The sequence below is a fragment of the Lucilia cuprina genome, chromosome 2 (genome assembly GCF_022045245.1).
Source record: "Lucilia cuprina isolate Lc7/37 chromosome 2, ASM2204524v1, whole genome shotgun sequence".
Taxonomy (NCBI): domain Eukaryota; kingdom Metazoa; phylum Arthropoda; class Insecta; order Diptera; family Calliphoridae; genus Lucilia; species Lucilia cuprina.
The window spans coordinates 54,871,861-54,898,713 of record NC_060950.1 but is presented as its reverse complement, the minus strand read 5'-3'; the positions used below and the strand labels follow the sequence as shown (position 1 = coordinate 54,898,713).

Genomic DNA, 26,853 nt, shown 5'->3' with positions numbered 1-26,853 from the left:
AGAAATATGATACTAGAGTTCGTATGTATGTGTAAAGCAATACAGTGTCTTTCCGTTTAATATTTCCTCTTTTCTTTAAAGGTTACGTACCTTACACCTTATAAGTATCCACGTTCCGTTCCGCGATGAATCAGCTGATACGTTTTTCCTTTACGAAGGAAAAAATATATGAAAAACACTAATCAGCCGATCTGACATGAAACGTAATGGAACGTAGAAACTAATTGCGCTGCTGTTTTGGGTTTAATATTATAGAACAATAAGTAAGAGTTTTATATTCGGCTCTTATATACCCTTCACCATGGTATGTTAAAAAACAGTCATTACGAATTTTATTACAAAAAATCAAAAAAATACCAATTGTAGCCCATTTTATACCATATAAATTAATCCGAGCTCTACATGCTTAACTTCATATTTCTAGGTTCAATATTATAGTAATTTTAAAAAGTACCTTTTGAAGAACGAAAAAGTACCAAAAACTCCCCTTTTAAGGGTTCCCACTTAATCCAGGCTCTACATAATGTTTCTATGTTCAATATTGTAGAAAATTCAAAAAAAAACTTTTGTAGAAAGAAAAAGTACCAAAAAGTCTCTTTTTGTAGGTTCTTACCTATTCAAGGCTCTACATGCTAAATTTCATGTTTCTAGGTTCAATATTATAGAAAATTCAAAAAGTACCTTTTGTAGAACGAAAAAGTACCAAAAAGTCCCTTTTTATAGGTTCTTACCTAGTCAAGGTCCTACATTCTAAATTTCATGTTTCTAAGTTCACTATTATAGAAAATTCTAAAAAGTACCTTATGTAGAACGAATAAGTACCAAAAAGTGTTCTCGTCCCTTTAATGTGTTCTCGTCTAATCCGGGCTCTAGGCATATGTACTTAATTTAATGTCTCTAGCCAATAACAACGTAACGTAACGTCATGCAACCAGCATGCACGAAAAATGTAAATTTTTCATGAAATATTCAGAGGTGGCCTCGGATTTTTACTCATATCTTCGTTATTTATGGACCGATTGGACTGATTTTAAATAGCGTTCTATTCGATCGTATTTCCAATAGAATTATTGAATATTCGGATCTCGCAGATATCTGGGGTCTTCTGAAAACTGATTTCAACATACACACAAACAGTCAGACGGACAGACTTATAAAACTTATCAAATCACATAGCTTATAGCGTATAAAAGTTATCAAATCACAATATGTTCCTCAATGAATCAGCTGATATGTTTTATGTCGTATCAGTTGGAAATCACACGGTCGTTAGTTTAACCGTGTGATTGCCAAAGCTCGATCTACAGATCATAAAAGATATGTTACTGGAATCTATGTGCAATCATACAAACCTTTACAAATGACAGCTTAGATGTCAAAGATCAAAAGACATCTATGAATCTTCACAGAAATTTGCGCTAAAATTCAAAACTTTACAGTCGTAAATCCAGAGTTGGAATTGGTTTATATATAATTTAAATCATAACTAATATAGTTTTATTTAAATCTATAACTATAGCTTATAAAACTTATTAAATCACAATATGCTTTAAAATTGTAACAAAAATAAATAAATAATTCTAAATTCTATGACTTGGCATTAGTGTTACTAACTTAATGGACTACAGTGGATTATCCGATATTTCATTACGCCATTTATCCAATAAAACACTCATATTCCTTTTCTTGGGCATATCAATATCTTTAGGCACTATACCATAAGGTCTTAATTTATAAACTAGGAAATCCATGACATACATATAGTTGGGTTGAACATAATGAAATGATATAGAGTAATCAGAACAGCAATTGAGACCCTGAAAGGAAATTTATATAAATAATTTTTTAATTACAGAATTAATTTTCTAACAAACTAAACATACATCTTCGGTAGCATAGAATATATAACGCCAATACCAACTGGATTTGGGTTTTGGTATAATGTGACTATACAAACTGGTGGGGAAAAAGCGTCCTCGCTTAAGCTCATCACGTGAATCACCGGCTACGACACCAACATTTTGCAAACAAGTACCCATTTCTTTATCTTCTGAACCGCCTGGAGTTTGACGACATAAAACACGATTCGGATAAGCATGTTCGGCAAATAGTCGTAAGGCTTCTTTACTTAATACATAACCAGCACCTCCAGACATATAGCCCTACAATGAGATAAATATTAGTAAGGAAATTTTTGTGTAAAAGTTTCTCAAACCCACCTGTCTAACATGTGGCTTAAATTTACTGCCGAAATATACCGCAGCATTTGGTGACATGCTATATAGAAAAGCTCTTAGATTTTCCATTATAACGTAACTGTAAAATAAAGAGATTTTTGATATGTATAACAGGCGATTACTCTGCTAGCAACTTACGTATCATCATCAGCTTTCAAAAACCAATCGTATTCATTAACATGATGATCGTAGACATATTTAAAGGCCTCTCGAGTTTTATTCCATAAATTACCGCGTCCTTCACCCGCCTTCAGATCAATTGCTCCTAATGCTTTATCCTCCTTTGAGCTCATAAAAAGTAACTTATTACACCTAGAGCCCCAAGTATTTTTAACATGTATAGCTTTCTTTTCATGATTTTGAGGTCCAGTCAAAACCCAACACAGCACTTTAACTTCTTTAAACAAACGATCCGCTATCTCTGTATCAAGATCATTGGTTATTGCTGTATTTGTTAAAAGCTTTTTGATTTCTTCCTTAGATTCTTCATAAATTTCCAACGGCTTAATGATTTCTTCAGAATCTATACTCGATAATGATTGTAGTATTTCATGATCTTTGCATAAATTTTGATTTGATTTCATTGAGGTCGTTATCATTAGGTTATCGTGTTGAGTTGTATTTAAGAGCTGGGAAAATGTAAAACCAATGGCAACTCCAACTATGAGCGTTATGAAAAGTTGTAGCAGTGATATATTGCTTTGGAAATGCATTGTTTTGGGATTTTTAATGGACGCTTTTGGATTTTGATCTATAAGAAAAAATAAAGTGATTCTTATTTGTTACAAACGTCAGCATGTTTAAGCTCCCTACTCTAGTAGTAAAGTGTATGAAATATATTTTTAAAACAATTTTTACATGCAATTGATGTCGTGCCCCATAAATATGCAAAATGATACAATAAATCATTTAAATACAACATCATATTGAATTATAAACCGATATTAATGTTATTCATATAAAATATTAACATTGGAATTAAGAATACAGTGGGTCCTTGAAATACATCAACTTTTAAATAATACCCACAACTAAACGTTTTTAGCGAATACCCACTGTTAAAAGAGAGTTGTCTGAATAATGATTTAACGATTTGTTGTTAATTGTTAAATAATAACAACAAATAGTCATATTGACATAAGAGTAAAATACAAGGTGAAAGAGGAATGGGAAATTTTCAAATTGCGAAAAAAAACAATAAAAAAGTGAAACTATTTAATTCCGTAAAGATTTACAATCTTAAATTACTTGTTTTAATGATGAAGATGACGGAGATGCTATTTATCAGCTGTAGGATGATGCTTATGACGGCGATGATGATGACAGTAAATTATTTAATATTCACAAATCCTGCCCTGTAGTTCAGGGGGTATGTAAATGAGAGAGCTCATAATTAGTGAAAAAAGATTTCAGTTGTTCTCTTACTTATACTATGAAGATAAAGTTCTTAAAGTCCTTTTTATTTGATTCCAAATTCACTACATCTGAAGTCATTCTCAGGAAGTAATTTTTATGTTCCTTTTTTGGAATTTTTATTTAAATTTAAATAAATTAGATACTTTTCGATTCTTTGGACGTTAATAAACATCACTTTCTCAGAAGGTAAATAAATTCACTTAGTGCTACTTTTGAAGTGGTGATAAATGTTATTGTTTTGGAAGTACTTCGTTTTATTTTTGCTTTGATATGATTTATAACTGTCTTATTGTGTCTTGCAAAAAGAACATTCAGGTGCACATGTTCGATCTTGGTTCATGTACGACCTCACTACTGGGATGGGCCTTATTTATTAGTAAAAACTTGCATCCTTACACTTAGGGTAGATCGGGAATGATCAAAATTAACGCCGAAAAATACCTGCACAAAGAAGGGATCTTATCAAAGGCACGAATATTGTAATCCCGGGAATTTTCCATCTTAGTGTATTGCAAATCCGGTGTAAGGAGATGCCACCAATGCCACTAGTCTTCAAGGACTATAAACCAGAACACCATATAAACTGGTACTATGGATGGCCAGTTGCTTGTAGGGCTTTGGTCAGTTGATTGACGTTCCTTCAAAATCCACGTTGTGGGTGTGGGAAAGAAACGCTTCTAATTTCAAATACTTGTATTTTGTGGATAGGAGAGATTTCAAGTGCTTTTGAGATGTGACGGAGTAAGATGTTTGGCGGAACTGAGTGAAATGTCTTAGCTTTATTGTATGAATTTTGTATGGGAAATGTGAGTAATAAACCTAAAATAAGCGATTAATATCTTTATGAGAACGGGGTTAATCATTAATTTATACGGGATTTTCCTTTAAGTGTGTTGCGGTCTACTCCAAAACATGCTCAGCTTATCACAGTTAGATCTTGCGGCCACCGCAATAAGTTTTGTCAATTAAAAATGGATTCGTACTTTGGATCATCAATTAATTATTTAGTTATCAAATCCGAAATAATAGGCATCTAAAGAGCATGTTTTGCGCTCCTTTTCCTGTGCCTCAGGAGCCACATCCGATCTACCAGTCTAGAACCTACCGGAGATCATTTCGGACAACCATAGGTCATTCCATCTTAGTGGTTGTAAACAGAAATGATGTTTTTGAATCTCGAAAGTTAAGTAACATGACAACAATGGTCAGAGATTAGACAGCTTGAGTACTAGAGCAAAGTGCTTGCACTACATGAGCAATTCACCAAGATAACTTGCATCGAGTTGAACTATTGCGATAGTTTAGACTTTAACTCTCTATTTAACTTGTTAGAAGAGGATAATAGGGTATAAAATGAGCACTTTTTGTATAGGGACGTATCGACCACATGCTATACTATCGGGTTCAATAACCATTAATAAATATTATTTCGTAAAATTTTAACACTTTCGTGTATGAATGAAGAGAATCATAAAAAGAAGTAATAAAAATAAACAAAAACAAACAATTACAACAAAACTGCAAAAATAAAAAACTACAAGATGCAGATTTTCTTGGTGACCTTTAAAAAAATAACAACAAATAACGCAACAACATGTTGCAGCAGCAGCAACAAAATGATGAACAGCAGGAATGTGCAAGAGTTTAAATTAAGTCCATGGAAATGTTGTTAAAAAAACAAGTAAGAAGTTATAGTCGGGCGAGGTCGACCATATATTACACTACACCTGTATACGAATAAAATGTGATTTAGTTTTCATAATAAAGCATTTAAGTTGAATTGTACCTTGCCTCGGATATACTTAAGCCATTTATTTCTTAATAAATCTGTGGATATTTAAGTAAAATTTTGATGGGGGTTGGGATCAAATGAGGCCCTATAATTATAAAGTTCATGAGGGTCATCAAGGCTAGTATAGAACTTGGTTTTGCAGCTTTTTGTCGAGATAAGAGTATATTAAATATAATTATGAACTTAAAACGCCTAATTGGCGGGTTCAGTGGTATGGGGCCTAGTAGAAATAATAGACCGATGTTAATTATTTTCAATAGGCTTCGTCTACGGTATCACAGAACATAATGTGCAAATTTCATTGAATTGTCTCCAAAATTGAGACCTTTACTTTGATTACAAGGTTTACAAGCCCTATTCGTGGATACAGTTGTATGGGGGCCAGGTGAAATAATGAACCGATGTTAACCATTTTCAATAGGCTTCGTCAACAGTACCATAGAAGATCATGTGCCAAATTTCATTGAATTGTGTTAAAAATTGCATAGACGTTTACATAGACGGGCGGACATAGCTAAATGGACTCAAAAAATGATTTTGAGCCGATTGGTATACTGTAAGGTGGGTATAGGCACATTATTATTGTGCGTTACAAACATCAGCACAAATACAGTGGTGTAGGGTAGGGTATAACAAGTAAGAAATTATAATCTGACAAGACTGATCATATGAAACGCTATAGTAGCTATATTTCTTTGTTTGGGTAAGGTTAGATTGATAGGAGGATATTTACTACATCAAGTGCAAAGAAATACACCTAGGCCACAATGGTGCCTGTTGTGCGCTCCTTTTCATGAGAAAAAAGGGAACTGAATGAATTATTTTTCAGTTTCCTGAACATAATATCTAAGAATCTTCCAATCAGTGTTAGTCAGGAATAACTTCCAAGATACTTGGATCTAACTTCGACGTATGCCTGGCAGTGGCTAAGAAAGCGCTTTAGAGTTTCACTGCCCTCTCCACAGGCTTTACATAAGTCTGAATCCGCACGTCCAATTTTGCAGAAATGTGTTCGTAATCCTGTGTGTCCAATCAGAATACGTACTATAATACTTACTAACTTCAGACTTGCTCATTTTGAGGAGATTCTTCGTCTTGCTCTCATCAGGGCCACCCATTGGATTTTCGTGGTTCTACCCACTGTTTCATTATTGCCAGAGGTCTTATGGGATTCTCTCATCCATATTTTTAGTTCAACTTTTGTTGCGTCGAATGGTTTTGCGTTTGTCAGCTTAACTGTCTCGAGCTTCCTTCCCTTTAAAGCTATTATATTCGCTCTTTCGTTACCGACTACTCCCGAGTGGGCTGGTACCAATATGATGTGAACCTTATCTCTGGGAGAGTATTCAGTTTAAGCTTTCTTAGAATCCAATTCGTTCTTAGATTTGTTTGGGTTTATAATATGAAATTTTGTAATTCTTAAAATGGAGCGATCTTCATAGAATATAAACCAACTATTGTAAAATTTCTAATATTTATTAAGATATTTATACATTCTGAATAGGACTTTATATGAGATTTTGGATAAAATTTCCATTAAACGTTATTTTCCATTTCTGGAGGATATTGTTAAAGCGTAGAAATGAAATAATGTACCGATTATTAATCATTTCCAATAGTGTTCATCTCTGAAAACGATTAATATTCCGGATTTCTGTGTGTTACAAAGCCTATATCCCCCACACTACCATAGTGTAGGGTATGAATTGCGACAAGTTACAACAACTTCACTCACATACACTTGCGCGCGCAATTAACACACATTCGTAACTTTTTGTTTCAATTCATTCGAACGTGTCTTGTTCACTGTGTCATACACTTTAGTCACGTTTAACGATTCACAATATATTGGATTATTTTACATTACAATTTTTATCAGACTAACTGCTGTTCGCAAGTTAGAGTACAAACAATTATATATCTATAAAAGTATAATTTTTAAATATAGTTCTCTGTAGATCAGAAATGTTTGGTAATAAAATTGAACGGGATCGGTCAAATGAAGAAGAGCTAATAAACAACATGAAAGGGTTGTTCTTCGACATAATAGGCTGGTATATGAATATCTTATCTTTTAACAATATTTATAAGGAATTTTATTTATAAAATATAATTTCACGTTTACAACGATTATAATAACAATTTGCCGGTGTTAATACATCATCACACAAAAAAAAATTAAAAAAATCGCAACTTATATATTTATATAACGTACACACACACCTACATAGATAACTAACTATCAATACAACTATCTATTTGTAAAATAACAATTTACCAAGTATCGCTTACAATAACAAAATAACTTTAAAAATGACTCACTCGAAGTCATCGTTATAAACATATAAACGTAAAAATTAATTAAAAAATCAAATTTATAATTTTGTGGTTTGTCCGCTTAAGAGAATGAGTATTGAAGACATAATAAAAAAATAACTTCAGTGTACTCTTTATGTGCATAAACAAATATTTAGTGTTTTAAAATTCTCGAAAATTTAAATTTTGCAGTAAAAGTGTTGCCAACTTGATCACTCAGTTTTTTATGAATTGTTTTTAAACATAAATGTAAATGTTCGAAATTCTTCAAATCTGAAAAGGCAAATTAGATATTGAAACATCCTTTATCTGTTTACTATATATATTAATTATACCCTACACCACTTAAGTGGAGAGGTTATATTGGGTATGTGCTGATGTTAGTAAGGCATAATAATATTGGTCCTATGCCCACCTTAAAGTATACCAATTGGCTCAGAATCTTTTTCTGAGTTGATTTAGCTATGTCCGTCAATGTAAACATTGAAATTTGATACATGGTATTCTATTATCGCTGGGACGAAACCTATTGAAAATGGTTAAGATCGGTCCATTATTACACCTAGTCCCCATACAACTGAACCCCCTAATAGGGCTTTTAAACCTTCTAATCAAACTACAGGTTGGAGATCAGACAAATCAGTCCCTAGGTCTATCTATGGATGACTAATTGACTTAAATATTTACTGACTTATTTATAGACCATTCTTATTGGCAATCAGATCCAGTAATTTAATTCATCTAGAGAACAACATTTCTTGTTCAATATTAAAACTATTCTCAAGTGCTACCAAACTAAGGATCACTCTAACTAATTTATAGTGATATACTTTGGATAAACCTCTGTATAACGGACTATTTGTCAGTCTATAGACTAACCTTTAGATCAGTTAATAGACGAGTCTATAGATCAGTCTACATATTGATTTACAGATTAGTCTATAGAAAAATTTACAGATCGGCTTATAAATACATTTATAGATCAGTCTAAAAACTACAGCTTGAGATCAGTCTGCAAATCGGTCTATAGATTAGTCTACAGATAAGTCTTCTGATCTGTCTACAGAATAGTCTGTCGATCAGTTTATAAACTAGTTTATAAATCTTTCTAAAGGCAGATTAGTCTATATACCAGTTTATATTCTAATTAGTTGGCATAAAGATCAGTCTATAGATTTGGTTATGTTAAATATATTTTCGTTCTTTCTTTGAAATGATTTGACCTGAGGCCGAACATAGTACCACAGAACCGGTTGTCCACAAGACAAAGTTTTGGACATTGTCTTGACCTGATTATTGTGGTTTAAACTCGGGAAGAGAATGTTGTTCAATGTCTGATGCACCGTGAAGTCTATATTTCGGGATAAGTTCGGTGCTATTATGGAATGACAACATATACCCCATAAAGTCGTAACTGTGGTACTTAGCATTGGCAATGAGTTGGTGTTAAATGTAAATACAGGCAAAATGTAGGTGGATGCGGGTCTGTATATAGAATGAGTGGCGGATGAATGAGAAGTGTGAAGGGTTATATGATGATGGATGAAGGGTGATACCATTGAATTTTCATTCCTTGTCCATCTAAGGTCAGAGAATACTCTATTCACAGTAAGAACAAAGTCTTATTTAATGGATTTGTACATCGGTCTACCGGTTACGTCTCTAGATAAAGCCTCCGCTTTAACTGTGGTTGTAAACGTTTTTGCGTCCCGGAAGTTAAGCAACGGGGCAGTAATGGTCAGAGATTAGGTGGCTCAAGTACTTGAACAAAGTTCAAGTATACTGGAGCGTAAATTTCCACCTGCGTATTAGAAGCACAAAGGGGTGGTGTTAAGTCGTCACAGAAGCTCAATCAGTGGTTGAAAAAGACGTGAAAGAAGTGCCCCTCAGGCAACAGGGCAGTAATGGTCAGAGATTAGGTGGCTCAAGTACTTGAACAAAGTTCAAGTATACTGGAGCGCAAATTTCCACCTGCGTATTAGAAGCCGTCACAGAAGCTCAACCAGTGGTTGAAAAGGACGTGAAATAAGTGCCCCTCAGATAACTATTATCGCGGGGACGAAACCTATTGAAAATGGTTAAGATCGGTCCATTGTTACACCTAGCCCCCATACAACTGAATCCCCTAATAGGGCTTTTAAACCTTGTAATCAAACTACAGGTTGGAGATCAGACAAATCAGTCCCTAGGTCTATCTATGGATGGTATTTTAAGACTAATTGACTTAAATATTTACTGATTTATTTATAGACCATTCTTATTGGCAATCAGATCTAGTATTTTAATTCATCTAGAGAACAACATTTCTTGTTCAGTATTAAAACTATTCTTAAGTGCTACTAAACGAAGGATCAATGTTAAGCAACGGGGCAGTAATGGTCAGAGATTAGGTGGCTCAAGTACTTGAACAAAGTTCAAGTATACTGGAACGTAAATTTCCACCTGCGTATTAGAAGCACAAAGGGGTGGTGTTAAGTCGTCACAGAAGCTCAATCAGTGGTTGAAAAAGACGTGAAAGAAGTGCCCCTCAGGCAACAGGGCAGTAATGGTCAGAGATTAGGTGGCTCAAGTACTTGAACAAAGTTCAAGTATACTGGAGCGCAAATTTCCACCTGTGTATTAGAAGCCGTCACAGAAGCTCAACCAGTGGTTGAAAAGGACGTGAAATAAGTGCCCCTCAGATAACTATTATCGCGGGGACGAAACCTATTGAAAATGGTTAAGATCGGTCCATTGTTACACCTAGCCCGCATACAACTGAATCCCCTAATAGGGCTTTTAAACCTTGTAATCAAACTACAGGTTGGAGATCAGACAAATCAGTCCCTAGGTCTATCTATGGATGGTATTTTAAGACTAATTGACTTAAATATTTACTGATTTATTTATAGACCATTCTTATTGGCAATCAGATCCAGTATTTTAATTCATCTAGAGAACAACATTTCTTGTTCAGTATTAAAACTATTCTTAAGTGCTACCAAACGAAGGATCAATGTTAAGCAACGGGGCAGTAATGGTCAGAGATTAGGTGGCTCAAGTACTTGAACAAAGTTCAAGTATACTGGAACGTAAATTTCCACCTGCGTATTAGAAGCACAAAGGGGTGGTGTTAAGTCGTCACAGAAGCTCAATCAGTGGTTGAAAAAGACGTGAAAGAAGTGCCCCTCAGGCAACAGGGCAGTAATGGTCAGAGATTAGGTGGCTCATACTTGAACAAAGTTCAAGTATACTGGAGCGTAAATTTCCACCTGCGTATTAGAAGCCGTCACAGAAGCTCAACCAGTGGTTGAAAAGGACGTGAAATAAGTGCCCCTCAGGTATTCATGTAAAGCACTTCGGCATTTATTTCGCAAAGCAGTGACTGTCGGACTAAGTCTAAGAAAAAAGTTAACTTTCAAGTGTATTTAATACGCGATGGATAAAAGGTTATGGTTATTATACCCCGGAGTATAATAATCTTAAAGGGGTAATGATGAGCCGTCTAAAAAGCACCCCCTGTGGTTGTTAAAGTACCACATTGAAGTAGTGGACTTAAATGCGAGGTAAGGAAAAATTTTTGACCTTATTGCAAAATTTTATTATCTTGAAATTTGCGACAGGCAGATGACAGTTGAACTTAGATTCTGAGCCGATTGGTATATTTTAAGGTGGGAGTAGGACCAATATTTTTGTGTGTTACAAACAAAATTAACAGAAGCACAATACCCCCCCCCCCACTATGGTTGGTTGGTTTACGTGGTAGTTCACAACGCGCGAACTGTCAAGTGGAATCTAAGAGACTACGTTTTGACCGGACCACTCCGCAGATGTTGTATTTTTAGTATTAGATCCAGCCGGTAGCTGTGAGAAATCAGAGGATATCATTAAGCTTAAACTCAGATATCTCACCAAGGTTAGATATGAAGTGATTGCCAAGGAAGCGCAGGGCATTCGCAGAGGAGATGGAAGACCGTTTCTGTCTTTTACCTGTCTTTGCTACTGCGACAATGATCATTGTAAGGGAGACCAAGCCGACTTGCATATCTGCCTACTACCCAGTGTTCTGTTATTATTGCTATCAGCCTTTATATGTCCCGACTACTTCGGTTTACAAGGTGTCTTGTGTGTTTCTCATTGAAGAAGGGCCACAATAACTTGGTCCCTTTACATGTGTCTATAGTGGTGTAGGGTGAAAATGTATTCATACCCAGCAGTTCGACAAAGAGTCAATGCATACGAAAAAGACAGTAATTTCCACTAATAGTTAACCACCTGAATGATCGTAATTCGTATGTTTTGGGTCATTCGTCACGAATGTACCCTTTGTAATCGAGAATGACACAGTCGTCACTTCAGTGTCCTCTTTGTAAGCGGGAGCGGAGACAGTCTTCTCTTTACTATCCTCAAGTAACCTAAAGATTATACTCTTAAAAGTAGTTTTTTTGTTGTACTTCCGAAAGTAGTATTTTTAGCCATCTTTTGGAGAAATGATTATTACTTTCTACTAATATGCCACCATCTGATTGACTCAAATTTATATCTTTCAGGTCAATCGTCACATTATTGTCCCATAGTATTCTAGAGAGTAGAAACTTGAAATGTTTAAAATTTAGTTCCATTAATTTCTTACCACCTGGCTGACTCCAATTCGTATTTTTTTGGTCTTTCGTCACAAATAAACTCTTTGTAATCGAGAATGAAGACAGTCGTCACTTTAGTGTCCCCTTTGTAAGCGAGAGCGGAGGCAATCGTCTCTTTACTGTCTCTTTGTAGGGTGTAGAGTGACGATTGACTTCCTCGTAGGACAAGCCCATGTTATAATGGTCGGTCACCTGGGTAGTCAGGTGGCTAGGGGCCACCACAAGTGGTAGGTTAAGTGGTCAGTTCGGGACTGTCCCGTCGAACTGCTGGGTATACTTATTTTGTAAAGTTGACATACTTACATACTATTTATAAATATGTATGTATATATTTGTTGTGGAAAAGTTTTGCCAAAAGCCGGCAAATTGTCTTAATAATACCGGTATGATATTATTTAAACCACATAAACAAAAAAACCGTTAATAATTGAAATCAAACCAAATTCTTGTTGCGTTGCCAATTTTTTACAAATGTGTTAGGAATGAATATCAAGATAATTTGTACTTTTTAATTTATTCGAAATCTTACCCATTCAAATTTTTGAATTGAATGTTATCAGCTTTCAAAACACATCTCTGCAGTCGAAAGAGAGGAATAAGGGGTTCAGTGACAACTTTTATTTAAATATATTTTCACTTTCGTTAAAATTTATATAAAACGTTATTGGTTTACGCATAAATTATTTATGTTATTTTTTTAATACAACAACACACTAAGTTGATTTTGAAATACTGTTTTTTTTAAATTTTTGTTTAACAATTTTTTTTTTATTTATTTATTAACACATGCAATTATTATTATTTGCGTTAAATAATCTTTTCGATATTATTTCATATTTATGCCAATAAATTATTATTAAACTTCAGTTTAAAAATTCCATTTGTGGTCTTGAAAGAACACAAGAACAACAATTCATTAATGTTTTTTTTTTTTGATTTTTTTTTATTTATTTGTATTTATTTTTTGTTGTTGTGTGTTTTTGTTTTTATTACCAGCAATCGACCGACCGAACGTACCCGCTTATGGCTCGCTGCATACTTGACTGTCACTGTTTAAAAGTCATCGTTCAGAGGCGATGACGATTTTAATGTGAGTATTTTGTAGGTATTTTATTCATTTTTTTCTTAAACAATTTTGTATTTTTTATTTATTTATTTTGCTGCCGTTGTGTTGTTGTATTTGATTTCTTGTTTAATTTTTTGGGAGATAACACAAGCTGCTCATACGTCCGTAGTACACAAAAACACATATAACACCGTCATCATCATCATCAACTAGTAATACGCTACTGCGCTAATAACAACCAGATAATAACAAAAAAATATCTGTAAAAACTGATTTAAACAAACAGAAATACAACGAAGAACACCACCAACAACAACAACAAGAAACATATAAATTCATATACTACACATCCAAATAAAACAATACAAAAATCGAAGAGAAAGAAGAAAAAACTGTATTTAATATTCGTAAATTGTACGCATGCGCAGCACATGGTTCTTCATCGAAGTAATTTTGTCACATCAAGTATACGGACACACAAGCATACTAACATACAAAGGTACTCAAATAAACACATATACATAATGACACACATACATTCTTACTCAATGTGAATAAAAAATTAAAATTCTCAATAAATTTAAATGTCAATTACATATTTTACTTACTTACATACAAACAAACATACATATGTACGTAAGTAAGTACATACATAAATACATATTTATCTGTAAATTTTTACTCAATTCTTTGTTTGTCTGTTTTATTTTTTAATCGTTTTTAAAATTTTTCTATAGATTTCAATGAATTTCATTAAATTTGACTTTCTTTTATTTGCAGCAATTAAAATTGTTTATTTTTCTTAAACATTTAATATGTGATTGCTTTGTGTTTAAAGCAGTATTTAACGTTATTAATTTTTGTGATGTTTTATTGGCCGCCTAGAAATATGCTTTATATAATTATAACATCTACAGTGTAGGCTAGGGAATTAGATACCCCTTGCATTATTCATTATCTAACATGTATTACTATGTCAATAAAATAAGACACCAGTGAACGTCAAAAGATATGAGTAGAATCGTTCAGCATGAATCAAAAATTCCTGAGGCCCTGTTATAGCAACCGTAATTATTTAAGGAAGATAGTCGCTAATGCAGAACGCATTCGCGAGAATACATCTAAGACGAAGCTAGTGTTCTTCACTAGATTTAAAGGGGCAATGTACTAGTTCACAGTGGTATAGGAAAAAAAGAGGGAAATAATTCGGTAACTTCTAAACGGCTAATCCGATTTTAATAAAATTTGGTATGCACAAAGAGGAGGTGTTGTCGAGTTTAGGTTTTGGACCTTATAGGCCAACCAGGGGCCCGGCGGGGGGTCCTCAAATTAGGACACCTCGGCTATGTTATATTTTTAAAACGATCCTATTTTTTCATTTGAGTTCCGATTTAAAAAAAAAATTCGTATCGGCTATGCGATTTGAGAATTTTTGCTCAAAATTTAATTTTCCATAAAAAATAGGGTTTTTTTTGGATGGACCTGGTCCTCTCGGTATCAAAAATTTTTAGGTTTTGTTTCATTTATCGTATTTAATGTAAAGCCAGCTTTCAAAAAAGTATAAATTATATACTTATCTTCTTAGAACACCTTTTTCTCCAAAAATGGCCTTTTTTTAATTTTTTAAATTAAAATGTCTATAACTTTGGACTCAGTCATGATTTTTACATAATTCTTTCACAGCTTGATATATAAACTTGTTGTTAAGCGAGTAAAAGAAAAATGGCGAAAATCGGGAATATTTAGACCCGCTATTATCAAAAAACTAAAGTAAGGACGGTAAAAATTTTAAAATTTTAATTTTCAAATGCAAATATCTCCTAAACTAAATGAAATTGGATCGTTTAAAAAATTTTAACATAGCCAAGGTGTCCTAATTTGAGGACCCCCCGTCGGACCCCAGGTTGGCCTATAAGGTCAAAATTCAAAACCTAAACTCGGATTAACCGTTTTGTAGTTACCGAATTATTTCCCTCTTTTTTTCCTATACCACTGTGCAGTTCTAGTTCGGTTGTAATTCAATTCTAGTTCAGTTCTGGTACAGTTCTAGATCAGTTCTAGATCAGTTCTAGTTCAGTTCTAGTTCAGTTCTAGTTCAGTTCTAGTTCAGTTCTAGTTCAGTTCTAGTTCAGTTCTAGTTCGGTTCTAGTTCAGTTCTAGTTCAGTTCTAGTTCAGTTCTAGTTCAGTTCTAGTTCAGTTCTAGTTCAGTCCTAGTTCAGTTCTAGTTCAGTTCTAGTTCAAGTTCAGTTCTAGTTCAATTCTAGTTCAGTTCTAGTTCGGTTCTAGTTCAGTTCTATTTGAGTTCTTGTTCAGTTCTATTCTATTATTCTAAATCTGCTCCCCATTGAAAAATATGTTGAGATGTGTAGCGACTAGAAACATATTTAAACTGTTTGTCTCAACTCTAGTGAGACCAAAGCGAGCAGGCCATACAAGAATACTGTTAGGCGTATGCAGATATTACAGGAACTGAAGTACGAGGGGTATTTCTGATCATTTGTTTTCGACCTTAAACTGCGGAGTGACAACTACAATTATGTTTCCTAGTAGTGACAAGCGGATTGGGTTCGTAGTACTGTCTAAGAGGTTTGCAGTATTTACTGATGGATCCATGAGTGAATTTAACCAGGCGGCCTGAGTTTATTTAGCTTACAGCAACAAGCAAGTGTCCTATAGACTTCCAAATGAAGTGATTTAATGAAGGTGATTTAAATACGAGGTCTAGCGAAAAAATCATTTTGGGCTGGGAAAACAGAATTAACTTCTTGCTGGTGTATAGAAATTAGTTATTAAAACAAAGGAACTTTAGAATATAGAAATATTTTTTAAAAAAGGAGGCACTTCAGTGGATGGCTACATCCGTCACATGGAAACCAGAAGTTTAAAAATGACTTCTGAAAAACTGTACGAAGGAGTTTTGGAAATATCATGGGTTACTCACACCTACGAGAGGTTAGAAATTATCGTTAAAACATCATTATACCATTTGAAAGAGGATGAAAACTTCGTCGATAGTTATACCCAAACACTAGAGTTATAAAGGTCTCACACTTTCGGTACTTAACGTTCAATCCAAAGAATATCCCCTGCGAAGTTTTGGATCCATATAAGAGAATTAGTAATTAAGGTACTGTACGGGTAATATACTGAGCTATTAAAGCTGTTAGGCTATATTAGATTAGCAAGCGTTTTCACTAGAATTACTTAGCAAGAAATAGTTATATCGTTGATTTTAGGTCAATAGCTTTATGTTTTAAAAATCAACCTGTGACTGAACATTCTGAATCAAAATAGTAACAAAAGTAAACTGGTCGCCAATCGGTTTACTTATAATATTTCATCCGATGGGTTTAGTATCCATTAGGGTCACTATTAGGCCCTCGTTTCGTCTATTGACTCGAATATACATTCTTTTGTTCTTTGTTGTTCTTGTAAAAAGACACATTTTCGTCTTCGCCACGTTAACACTTAGGTTTCTCGGTTGAACACAGATCAATGACGTATTCAGAGCCACTTAAGCAAATCAGTCTTAATAGTGGTTAGCCAGTACAAAGGAAACTAATTATCAAATGTTTTATCGTGAAATATTCTTTTCCTGATATTTATATCATACAACTCGCGGATTATCTATTTTTTCTTAGCACCATTCAGTTATGGAGCAATTGGTCAACATAATAATACACTTTTGTCTTTAATTCATGTGGGAGGTGCTATGACCTCAACATGGATTTCAGTGTTGCAAAACTAGATTTCCATATCTAATAGTTTTTTAGATATATGCATTTTTGCGTTCAATTCTTGGGGTGCCACGCCCCCCATTTGAAGATTCTAGCTCTAATAGTTTCATAGATATACAAATTTTTCTTTTAAATTCATGCGGGGACTTTAAGATACCATAATATTCTCATGAATAATATAAACGAGATTTTGTATTTAAATTATATGGGATTTGCCAAGTCCCCCCTTGAAAGTCTGCCCGTTATACTCTAAATGTTCAGACGAATGTCAAAGTTCTTAAAGTAAAATTTGAAGTTTCTAACTCTAATAGTTCTTTGACATACGAATTTTTATATTTAATTTATATGGGGCCTTCAAGTCCCCCAAATGAAAGTCTGCTCTTTTTCCTCTAAAGTGTTCTCAAGCATATTTCAGTTCTTCGTGGAAAATTTGAAGTATTTAGTTTTATTAGTTACCTAGATAAACATATGTTTGTATTTAATTAATATGGCAGTTACAGCTCCCCTTATGGATAGTCCGCCAATTTCCCAAAATGTTTACAAGGATGTTAAAGTTGTTCGTGCAAAATTTTAAGATTCTAAATGTAATAGTTTCCAAGATAAACGAATTTGTTATTTAATTTAAATGACAGGTACCACGCCCCTTATGCTAGTCGCCCATTTTTTATCCTAAATAATCATATTAACACTAAAGTGGTTCCGACAAAATTTGAGGGCTCAAACTCTTATATAGATTTTATATTTTCCGTAAATGGGCGTGGCTCCTCGCCCATTTGAAATTTCGAAATAAAAAGTAGATTACTCCAGACATAAAGCAATATGCTGAGAAAATCGAAAATGGGTTTAAACGTTTAGTAGTCTATGACTTTCAAACATACATACAAACAAACACACATTAATTTTTATATACATATATAGATATATATTGCTCCATATATTTCAAATACTTCATTCATCATTTCGTTTTCAAAATAATGCCAAATTTAATTATTTAATAAGTACACATACACATACATACATATTTATCTATAACACATTAAACTCCAATTAAATGACATTAATATATGTTTTTTAAAAGATGTAAATACAATAACTGAAACAGTAAATGATGTTGTAATAACAATTCGTTCGAGTTTACGAATCAATTCAATTCAAAATTTAAAGCAATTGTTAACAACATACAATTTTGCACCATCATATATTGGATGAATGAATGGACAAACCAAACAAACTTTTAAAAATTAAAAGTGTTTGAAAAACGATGAAAAGGCCAATTTATGAAGAAAACTGTATAAAAATCAATATTAATTACTAGTTAAAGTATAGTTCATCCAGAGTAACAGTTAAGTGTAAACAGTTTCAAACAAATTTCAATAGGAATTAATACATTTGAAGGAAATGACATTTAAAGTAAGTTTGTACAACCAAACAACTAATACTTTGCGATTTCATACAAAATGTTCTTTGTTTTCAGTTTATTGCAGTTTTTTGTTTGATTTCCTTGGCTTCAGCGGGAGATTATGAATATAATAAACCATTGATTAATAGCCAGGCCTCTGACACTTACAATACAAATCCCAGTGATAATAGCTTAAGCAGCAAACCTTTAGTGGATCCAACTCCAGTTCAACGTGATAATCAAGATCAAGATTCTTATAGGACAACATCAGAAAACGATAATTCATATCAACAGGAAAGCAGCAATGACAATCCTTCATATTCATCATCTTCATATTCTTCTTCTCATGACAATACCTACAATCCATCTGCCACACAAACTTATCAATCAGCTGTCTCGTCCACGTACAACGATAATCAATATGGTTATGACTATAATCCAGTTTACAATCCACCTGCCAAATATGATTACAGCTATAGTGTAAATGATCTCACTACTGGAGATATCAAATCGCACAGTGAATCTCGTGATGGTTATTATGTTCGTGGTGCTTATAGTTTAGTGGATCCAGATGGTTATAAACGTACTGTCACCTATACAGCCGATAATGTTAATGGTTTTAATGCTGTTGTCAATCGTGAACCTTATGTGGTCCAGTACAAGGTGCCGGTTGTTAAATTTCAATCTACTAAAGAAGTTGAAAGCCCGGAAAAGGATAATCATCAAAATGTAAATGCTTCTACTCAGGAAAGAGACAGTTATTCGAGTCCTCCAGCTCAAGATGGCAAAGGACCATATGCCTAACCAAGCCATATACTTTTTATTGCTTACTATTATTGTCATTTTAAATTTATTAATTAATTTCTAAATCAAAATACATTTATTATAAACAAATTATAAAGTAAACTTTAATAATATTTTAATTGTGGAATTTTCATTCAGCAGCAACATTTTTTTAAAGAAATGAAATGTTTCAAACAAAACTTACCACTTCTAATATGTTTCAGAGTTTTTATTCGATCAATGAAGAAAAAAAATATCGGGTTCTTTGATCCGCTATAATACAATTGCCATAAAACTTTTTTAAAATAACCTCTACTCCTAAAGATATGCCACATTATTCACAATAAATAATTAAATAAATGTTAAAACGCAAAAAATTAAATTTACAAATATAATATAGACTAGACTATAAACAAGGCTATAGACTAGACTATAGAATAGACTTTGCACCAGACGATAAACTAGGCTATAGACCAAACTAGACTATATAATATACTATAGACTAGACAATAGACTAGACTATAGACTAGACTATAGACTAGACTATAGACTAGACTATAGACTAGACTAAAGACTAGACTATAGACTAGACTATAGACTAGACTATAGACTACACTATAGACTAGACTATAGACTAGACTATAGACTAGACTATAGACTAGACTATAGACTAGACTATAGACTAGACTATAGACTAGACTATAGACTAGACTATAGATTATACTATACTATAGATTAGACAATAGACTAGGCTAAAGACTAGGCTATAGACTACGCTATAGACTAGACTTTTAACTGTAGACTTGACTGTAGCCTAGACTATAGACTAGAATAGACAATAGACCAGGCTATAGACTACACTTTTAACGAGGCTATAGACTAGACTAGAACATAGACTAAACTATATACCAGATTAGACTATAGATCATGCTTTTTACTAGATTGTAGACTAGAATATAGACTAGACTTTTAACTAGGCTATAGACTAGAGAACAGGCAAGAATGTTCTAGACTGGACTACACTAAACAAGACTAGACTTGTGACAAGAATAGACTGGACTAGACTAAACGAGACTAGACTTGTCTATAGACTAATATAAAATTTGTTACTTTATAATTAGCTAAATTAAGATAAATTATGTCAAATTTAACAACTTTATTAGAAAGTGACAAAGAATTTTAAATACACAGCATACCAGTTTGCAGTCACACACTTAAATTTCAAAAAAAGTGAAGGGATTTCAAATTGAAATAAGCATTATGTCTGCTCATAGTTAAGATTATTACACGTGTTTGAGTTGTAAAAAATACAAAGTTGAAATATTATATGTTTTATAAACATCATGTCAAAGCTGATCATGCATCATACGATCATTTTAAAGTGCAGTTGATCTTAACTGAATAATTTAATATTAATTGTTTAAGTTAAAATTAGCTCTGACTTTGGAGATTACTTGATTTAAAATGTTTGTGAGTGTTATGATGCATACATGAAAACTTTAATTGGCGCGATCACTTTAAGAAATGTTTAAATAAGAATATATTAAATTTTTTTGTGAGTTCACGTAAAGTTTTACTCACGTTACCCTCACTATGGTTTACTATAATTTGTCTGCGTGAAAAAGAAATAATTGGCTTTGCCATTATGCACAACTATGCCTATCAAATTGACACTTGGTGTGTAACCACCGCTTGCTGCAGATCAATTATCTTCAGCTCAAAATCAAAATGTTTGTCATTTGTGATATGTTGACTTTTGATATAGTCACATGTAAATCGAACGAAACTGTAACTGCATTTTTCTCATTCTTGCTGTTAAGATAAAAAAGTAGTCCACATCTGATTTTAATTGAGATGCTAATCAGTTTGCGCCTTGTATCCAATTAAATAAAATAATTTTGCTCATATCAAGCAACAAGTTACTCGCTACATCATGTAAAATAAAGTTCAATTTACTCTTGCTCAGATGTATAAAGTATGAAGTGATGGTATCTGAAACCTTAGAGATCAGTTAGTAATTTGGCCAAAAAAACAAGGATTGAATTATTGACTCTCAAGTTTTTTGATATATGGTAGCCTTTGACAGCTAATCACTTTGTCAATAGTGTTAGGCTTATTAATAACATCCAGGTATATGACATCTTCAGAAATAAGTTTTCGAGATCTGTGAGATATAAATGATATAGGGTATGTATTGTTATCCTTTTTTAACTACTTGAATCTTTTCCGATATTTGTCTCTTGTTGCGATAATATGTCTCTTGTTGATATGATTTTCGATCTTTTACACAACTCAAGCGAAGTAACTGTGTGATCAAATATATCAGGGATCAGGTAATAGAGTTGTATTCACATTTTAAAGAAAGAATTTACTTCTTTGGCATGATATACATATATAGGTTTACTGTGTTCATACCAGAATTACTGCGGTTTGTCTTCTGTGAGTAAGATCGAAACATTGGCTTATTAAGTACGATCGTACTTATATATTGGTAGTTGTCGTGGAATACTTCAAATTTGATCTGTGGAAGTAACGATATCGCAATATCACAAAAGGGCAATGAAGAGTCGTTGCTCATCCTATGGTTGAAAAAAGTAATCCCTGTATGATAATGCTATAATTCTCGTCAAATAATCAAAATTCCGTCGATTTCCTAATAACAGCTGAGATGTATTTTCTTTGTAATGCATTTTATAAAGCATCAAATTGACGTATTATAGAAAGCTCCTTATATGTCTTTTCGAGAGCCCTAAAAATTCTCAATTTAAAAGCGTAACGTATTTTCTTTGTCATGCATGTAATAAAACATCAAATTGACGTAAAATGGAAAGCCTTTTATAGATCTTGAACTAATTTTTGAGAACCCAAAACTTTTTCAATTTTAAAGTGTTTTATCGGGGTAAGGGTTCAGTTAGAATTCGTAATATTACTGTTAAATAATTATATATTAACTTCAAAATAACTTTTTTGACGATAGATTTTTGACAATTGTTTGGATTTGCCATCAGATCTTGCGCTTGGATTTAGGACTATATTATTACACTGCATTTGAAAAGTTATGACAGTCGTTTCAAGAGAATTTTGGTAGTTAAATTTTTATGCAGTCTATATAATCATTTCTTCTCTGAAAGTTCTTTTAACATTAGCTTGAGTTAGTTATCGGTTAAAACCATAAGTAGGAGAAAGCTATGTTCTCAGTCTGAGATCTTAACAATTTTTTGTTTTTTTTTGCACTTTATTTCCTAGTTTAAATAAACATTTACTTTTTTGGTGGGATATAGAAGTGATTCTTCGAGAATTCTACTTTTTGATCCTTTTTCTTATACCTCTCGAGAAAAACTGGACTTTGTCACTTCTATTTGTGTTGAAAATAGATTACCAAAATCAACTTTAGTTCTCTGGAGACCAAATATTTAGCTTAGGTTAGGGACTGATATAGATGTGTAGATTTGCCATCTGATCTTGCGCTTGGATTAAAGAACTTATCCTGTCTTTACATTAGATTTAAAAAGCTTTAACAGTTGTAGTTTAATAAATACAACCAAAAATGGTACATACCTAAAGAGAGATCTTTAGGGGTTTAATTTTGAATGCTTTCTTTCCTAATTGTTCTTTTTGGAGGAAAACTGTAACAGAGATACTTTTATTTGTATGTAAAATAGAAATGAGCAAAGTGATCTCTAGTTCTCTTGAGATCAAATATTTAGCCATAAGATTTTGCCTTTCGAGGAAAACTGATCTTTGATACATCTATTTGTGTGGAAAATAGAAATGATCAAAGTGATCCCTAGTTCTTTAGAGATAAATTCTTTGGCTTTTTTGATATATTTCTTTTACCATTCGAGATACTTCTATTTGTATGGTAAAATAGAGATGATCAAAGTGATCTCTAGTTCTTCAGGGAAAAATTCTTTAGCCATCAGATTTTGGAAATTTGATCTTTGTTACTTCTATTTGTGTGGAAATATAGATGATCAAAGTGATCTGTAGTTGTTTAGAGACCAATTCTTTGTTTTTTTGATATTTTTCTTCTACCATTCGAGAAAATCTGTAACAGATATACTTCTATTTGTATGGTAGATCAAAGTGTTCTTTAGTTCTTCAAAAACCAATACTTTAGCCATAAAATTTTGCCTTTCGAGGAAAACTGATCTTTGTTACTTCTATTTGTGTGGAAATATAGATGCGAAAAGTGATCTCTAGTTCTTTAGAGACCAATACTTTGGTTTTTATGATATTCTACCATTCGAGGAAAACTCTAAAGAGATTCTTCTATTCGTATGGTAAAATAGAGATGATCAAAGTGATCTCTAGTTCTTTTGAGATCAATTTTTCAGCCATCAGATCTTGCCATTCGAGGAAAACTGATCTTTGTTAAATCTATTTATGTAGAAAATAGAGATGATCAAAGTGATCTCTAGTTCTTTAGATACCAATTCTTTGGCTTAGGTTAGGGACTGATATAGATCTTTTTTATTTTATCTTTCATGAAAAACTTTGTGAGGAAAACAAAGATTACTAAAGTGAGCTCTAGTTCTCTTGAGACCAATTCTTTAGCTTAGCTTAGTCCCTATAGCGTTGTATTTCCAAGGATATCTGTATAAAGAATTCGATTTGGTATCAGAAAGTGATTTTCGTAACCAGCTCACTCGGTTAAGCTTTTATTAAAATTGCATTATTTCTTATCCATTTTTGTTCACTATACTAAAGCTTTAGTTAGATGATTTATAAGGTAAAAAGCCTAAGTAACATAAACAAAAAATTAACACAAATTGACAGCAAAAACTTACAAATCCAATAAAACTTTAATTGGACCATTTTATGAACTCACATTAAAATGTCATAAAACAACTTACCGCACAGTTAACTTTAAAACAAAAAAAATACCGACTAAAGAGAATCAGATACGCCAACGAAAGGAGTGGAAAAGAGAATTTAACAGCCCCTAAAGCGAAAATTATACAAAAACTTAAATTGAACTATTTTAAAAGCCATACCCTGCTAAAATGCTTGAGTTACGTACACGCCTGTCAGAAATAATTTATACTTTTATAGCAACAGATTAAGTAGTAGAACAAATACAATAAATATAACAGTCAATAAAAACTCTAATGATTTATATTGGAGAAAAAAAATTATGTTTGTGTTTTGTGACGCGTGTGCGTTCTCTTTTGGCATCATTAGTGAAGAAAAAAAAACTAGTTGCAGATCTACTACAACAGATGGATCAGTCTATCTTATAGCTACAGATTTTAGACTGAAAAACCACAAAAAAGACATTATAACAAATTCATTAACTACCGAATGAAATAGAGCCAAAGGCATTCTACTTCGATTACTTATCAAATTAAAATAGTTTAGAAAAAAAAATTTCAACAACAAAAACAATTCAAACGAATTGAAATTAAAAATAAAACTAAAATCGATCAAATCTGTCACAGTGTCTAGAAGAGCAAAGAAATCCATCCATGAAATTCTATTTGACATAAGCAAATCTAATTTGGCTAACAAGCTTAAAAAGTAAAAGACCGCCCGTTGCTTAAGTTAATGTTAAAATTTCAGACATAATTTGTAAATATGTATCTTTTCAGTTTATATAACTACCAATTACTTTTAAAACTAGTCGTCTTTATGTCATATCTACTACCTTCACATTGCGTGCTATATATTACAAACTAAGCTAAGTCTATGGTTGGTTCTATGTACAAATATCTAACCACTTATCCATTTACTATTCCATTTACTATTGCATTTACGAGCATTATACATTTAATTAATACCCAGTGCCAGCATTGACTTTGGCAATGATTTTTTTTTGTTTGTTGTTCGTTCAGCGTTCATCCTTCATGCAACAGATATTTTTATATATTCAAGGAATTATTTAAAGGCATTTGTACTTTGTAAGTTAGTTGAACAGAAGCAAAAAAAAAAAAATTAAAAACAAAAATTATTATGATAATTCTAAATCAAATCAGTTGCAATCAAAATAGTGCACATGCGGCACACTATGCTTAATTTGTTAAACTTAATATGAACGTCTGTACAAACACTGGGGACTTTATTTGCGATATTCAAAATAAATTTGATTTCAATACATATTTCACATTGGATCATAATAAAGTCACATTGGATGATAATATAGTCATGTATAAAAAACAATATTATAGTCTTATGATAAAATATTTCAACTGTATTTAATCATAATATGATTTTTGAAAATTGTTACAATAATCGTAAAATATTTAGACTACAATCATAATTTTAACCATAATATGTTGCTCTTAGAACTTGGTTACCGCAACCATGTTTTTTCTCTGCGCATATACATATTCTGAGTCCTTATTTTCTGAGTCGATTAGCTATGTTTACACGTTCACGTAAAAACTGAAATAAAACCTTGAAAACAGTTAAAAATTGGCGGAATCCGTTCACAACTTCATATACCTCCCATTCAAAGGTATATATTCTCGGAAATGTGTTATTGTTAATAGAATAGATATTCCATTAGAATGTGGATGTCTTCACAAAATTGTACAAATTAAAGTTTTATATCAATAGAATTCATACAAAGCTCCCATATAAGGTCCCCTACTGAAAATCACTTAAACGTCTATAACTCATTAACTAAATAAGATATTTATATGAAATTTTTCACAGATATTACTTTTGTAAACACCTTTGTATACAGAAATGTTAACGTAAAATATTTTTCTGATCGGCTCACAATTGGCCATAGCTCCCATTGGCCATAGCTCCCCTTCCGAAAATCTCTTAAACGCCCATAACTCATTACTTAATCAAGATATATATTATAAAAAATTGTCACAAATATTACATTTGTATACAGAAATAATACCGTAGAAAGTTTTTCCCATCGGTTCACAATTGGTCATAGCTCCATTAGAAGGTCCATAACAAAAGTGCAATTAAAATATATAGAAAAGAGTTATCTGCATTATAAAATCCTAGCTTTATTTATTGCCAACTTGTAATAATGGGCCTTAAGCTGTTTAAATATTGGGATTGCTCTATTCAAAAACATGAGAAAATATATTTTACAAAAAATTTATCAATTACAAAACTATTAATATAAAAGTAGCCGAATATAGCACTCTCACTTGTTGAAAGACATTTTATAAAGTTTAAAATATTGTTCATTTTCGATTTTAGGGTGACAGATGTCACCCTAAAATCGTGAAATGTTGCGTCTTCATGATAATTTAACCCAATTTTATGCCTTAGCTAACACAATCTTGATATATTGCAATTCCGGGATATAGAAATGCTACTAGTACATCTAATTCACCAGCATTATAAACTGGTGATTATCATATGTATCCTCGGAATTTCTCTGAAATGGTTTGACATGGAGGCGAACCAGAGCACCACATAATATGGTACTATTGGTGTACAGTTGCCTGCAGGATTTTGTCCTGGCTGGTCAGTTGGTTGAGATTCTTTCGGAATGTACTTTGTAGCTTTGA

The 26,853-nt window shown here is 32.7% G+C and overlaps 2 protein-coding genes across 4 annotated transcripts in view; one reads left to right on the top strand and one right to left on the bottom strand.

Annotated features, from left to right (window-relative positions):
• Window positions 1-1,435: 1,435 nt before the first annotated feature.
• Window positions 1,436-26,853, bottom strand: part of LOC111691062 (glycoprotein-N-acetylgalactosamine 3-beta-galactosyltransferase 1-like) — a 32,459-nt gene continuing 7,041 nt past the window's right edge. Inside the window, exons 1-5 of one of the 3 annotated variants that reach the window (XM_046956736.1) lie at window positions 13,401-13,642; window positions 2,376-2,988; window positions 2,220-2,316; window positions 1,884-2,162; window positions 1,436-1,817 (exon numbers count right to left, since the gene is read on the bottom strand). In XM_046956736.1, coding sequence (XP_046812692.1) covers window positions 1,623-1,817; window positions 1,884-2,162; window positions 2,220-2,316; window positions 2,376-2,950 — 1,146 coding nt within the window. In that variant the 5' untranslated portion in view covers window positions 2,951-2,988; window positions 13,401-13,642 and the 3' untranslated portion in view covers window positions 1,436-1,622. Of the gene's footprint in view, window positions 1,818-1,883; window positions 2,163-2,219; window positions 2,317-2,375; window positions 2,989-12,912; window positions 13,643-26,853 lie in introns of those variants that run through there. The other 2 variants (XM_023453686.2, XM_046956735.1) reach the window with 2 other exon arrangements.
• LOC111691085 (cuticle protein 18.6) lies at window positions 16,338-19,456 on the top strand. Its single transcript, XM_046955541.1, has 2 exons — window positions 16,338-16,464; window positions 18,672-19,456. Exons 1-2 carry the CDS (start codon window positions 16,338-16,340, stop codon window positions 19,388-19,390), a joined length of 846 nt encoding a protein of 281 aa, XP_046811497.1. The 3' UTR covers window positions 19,391-19,456.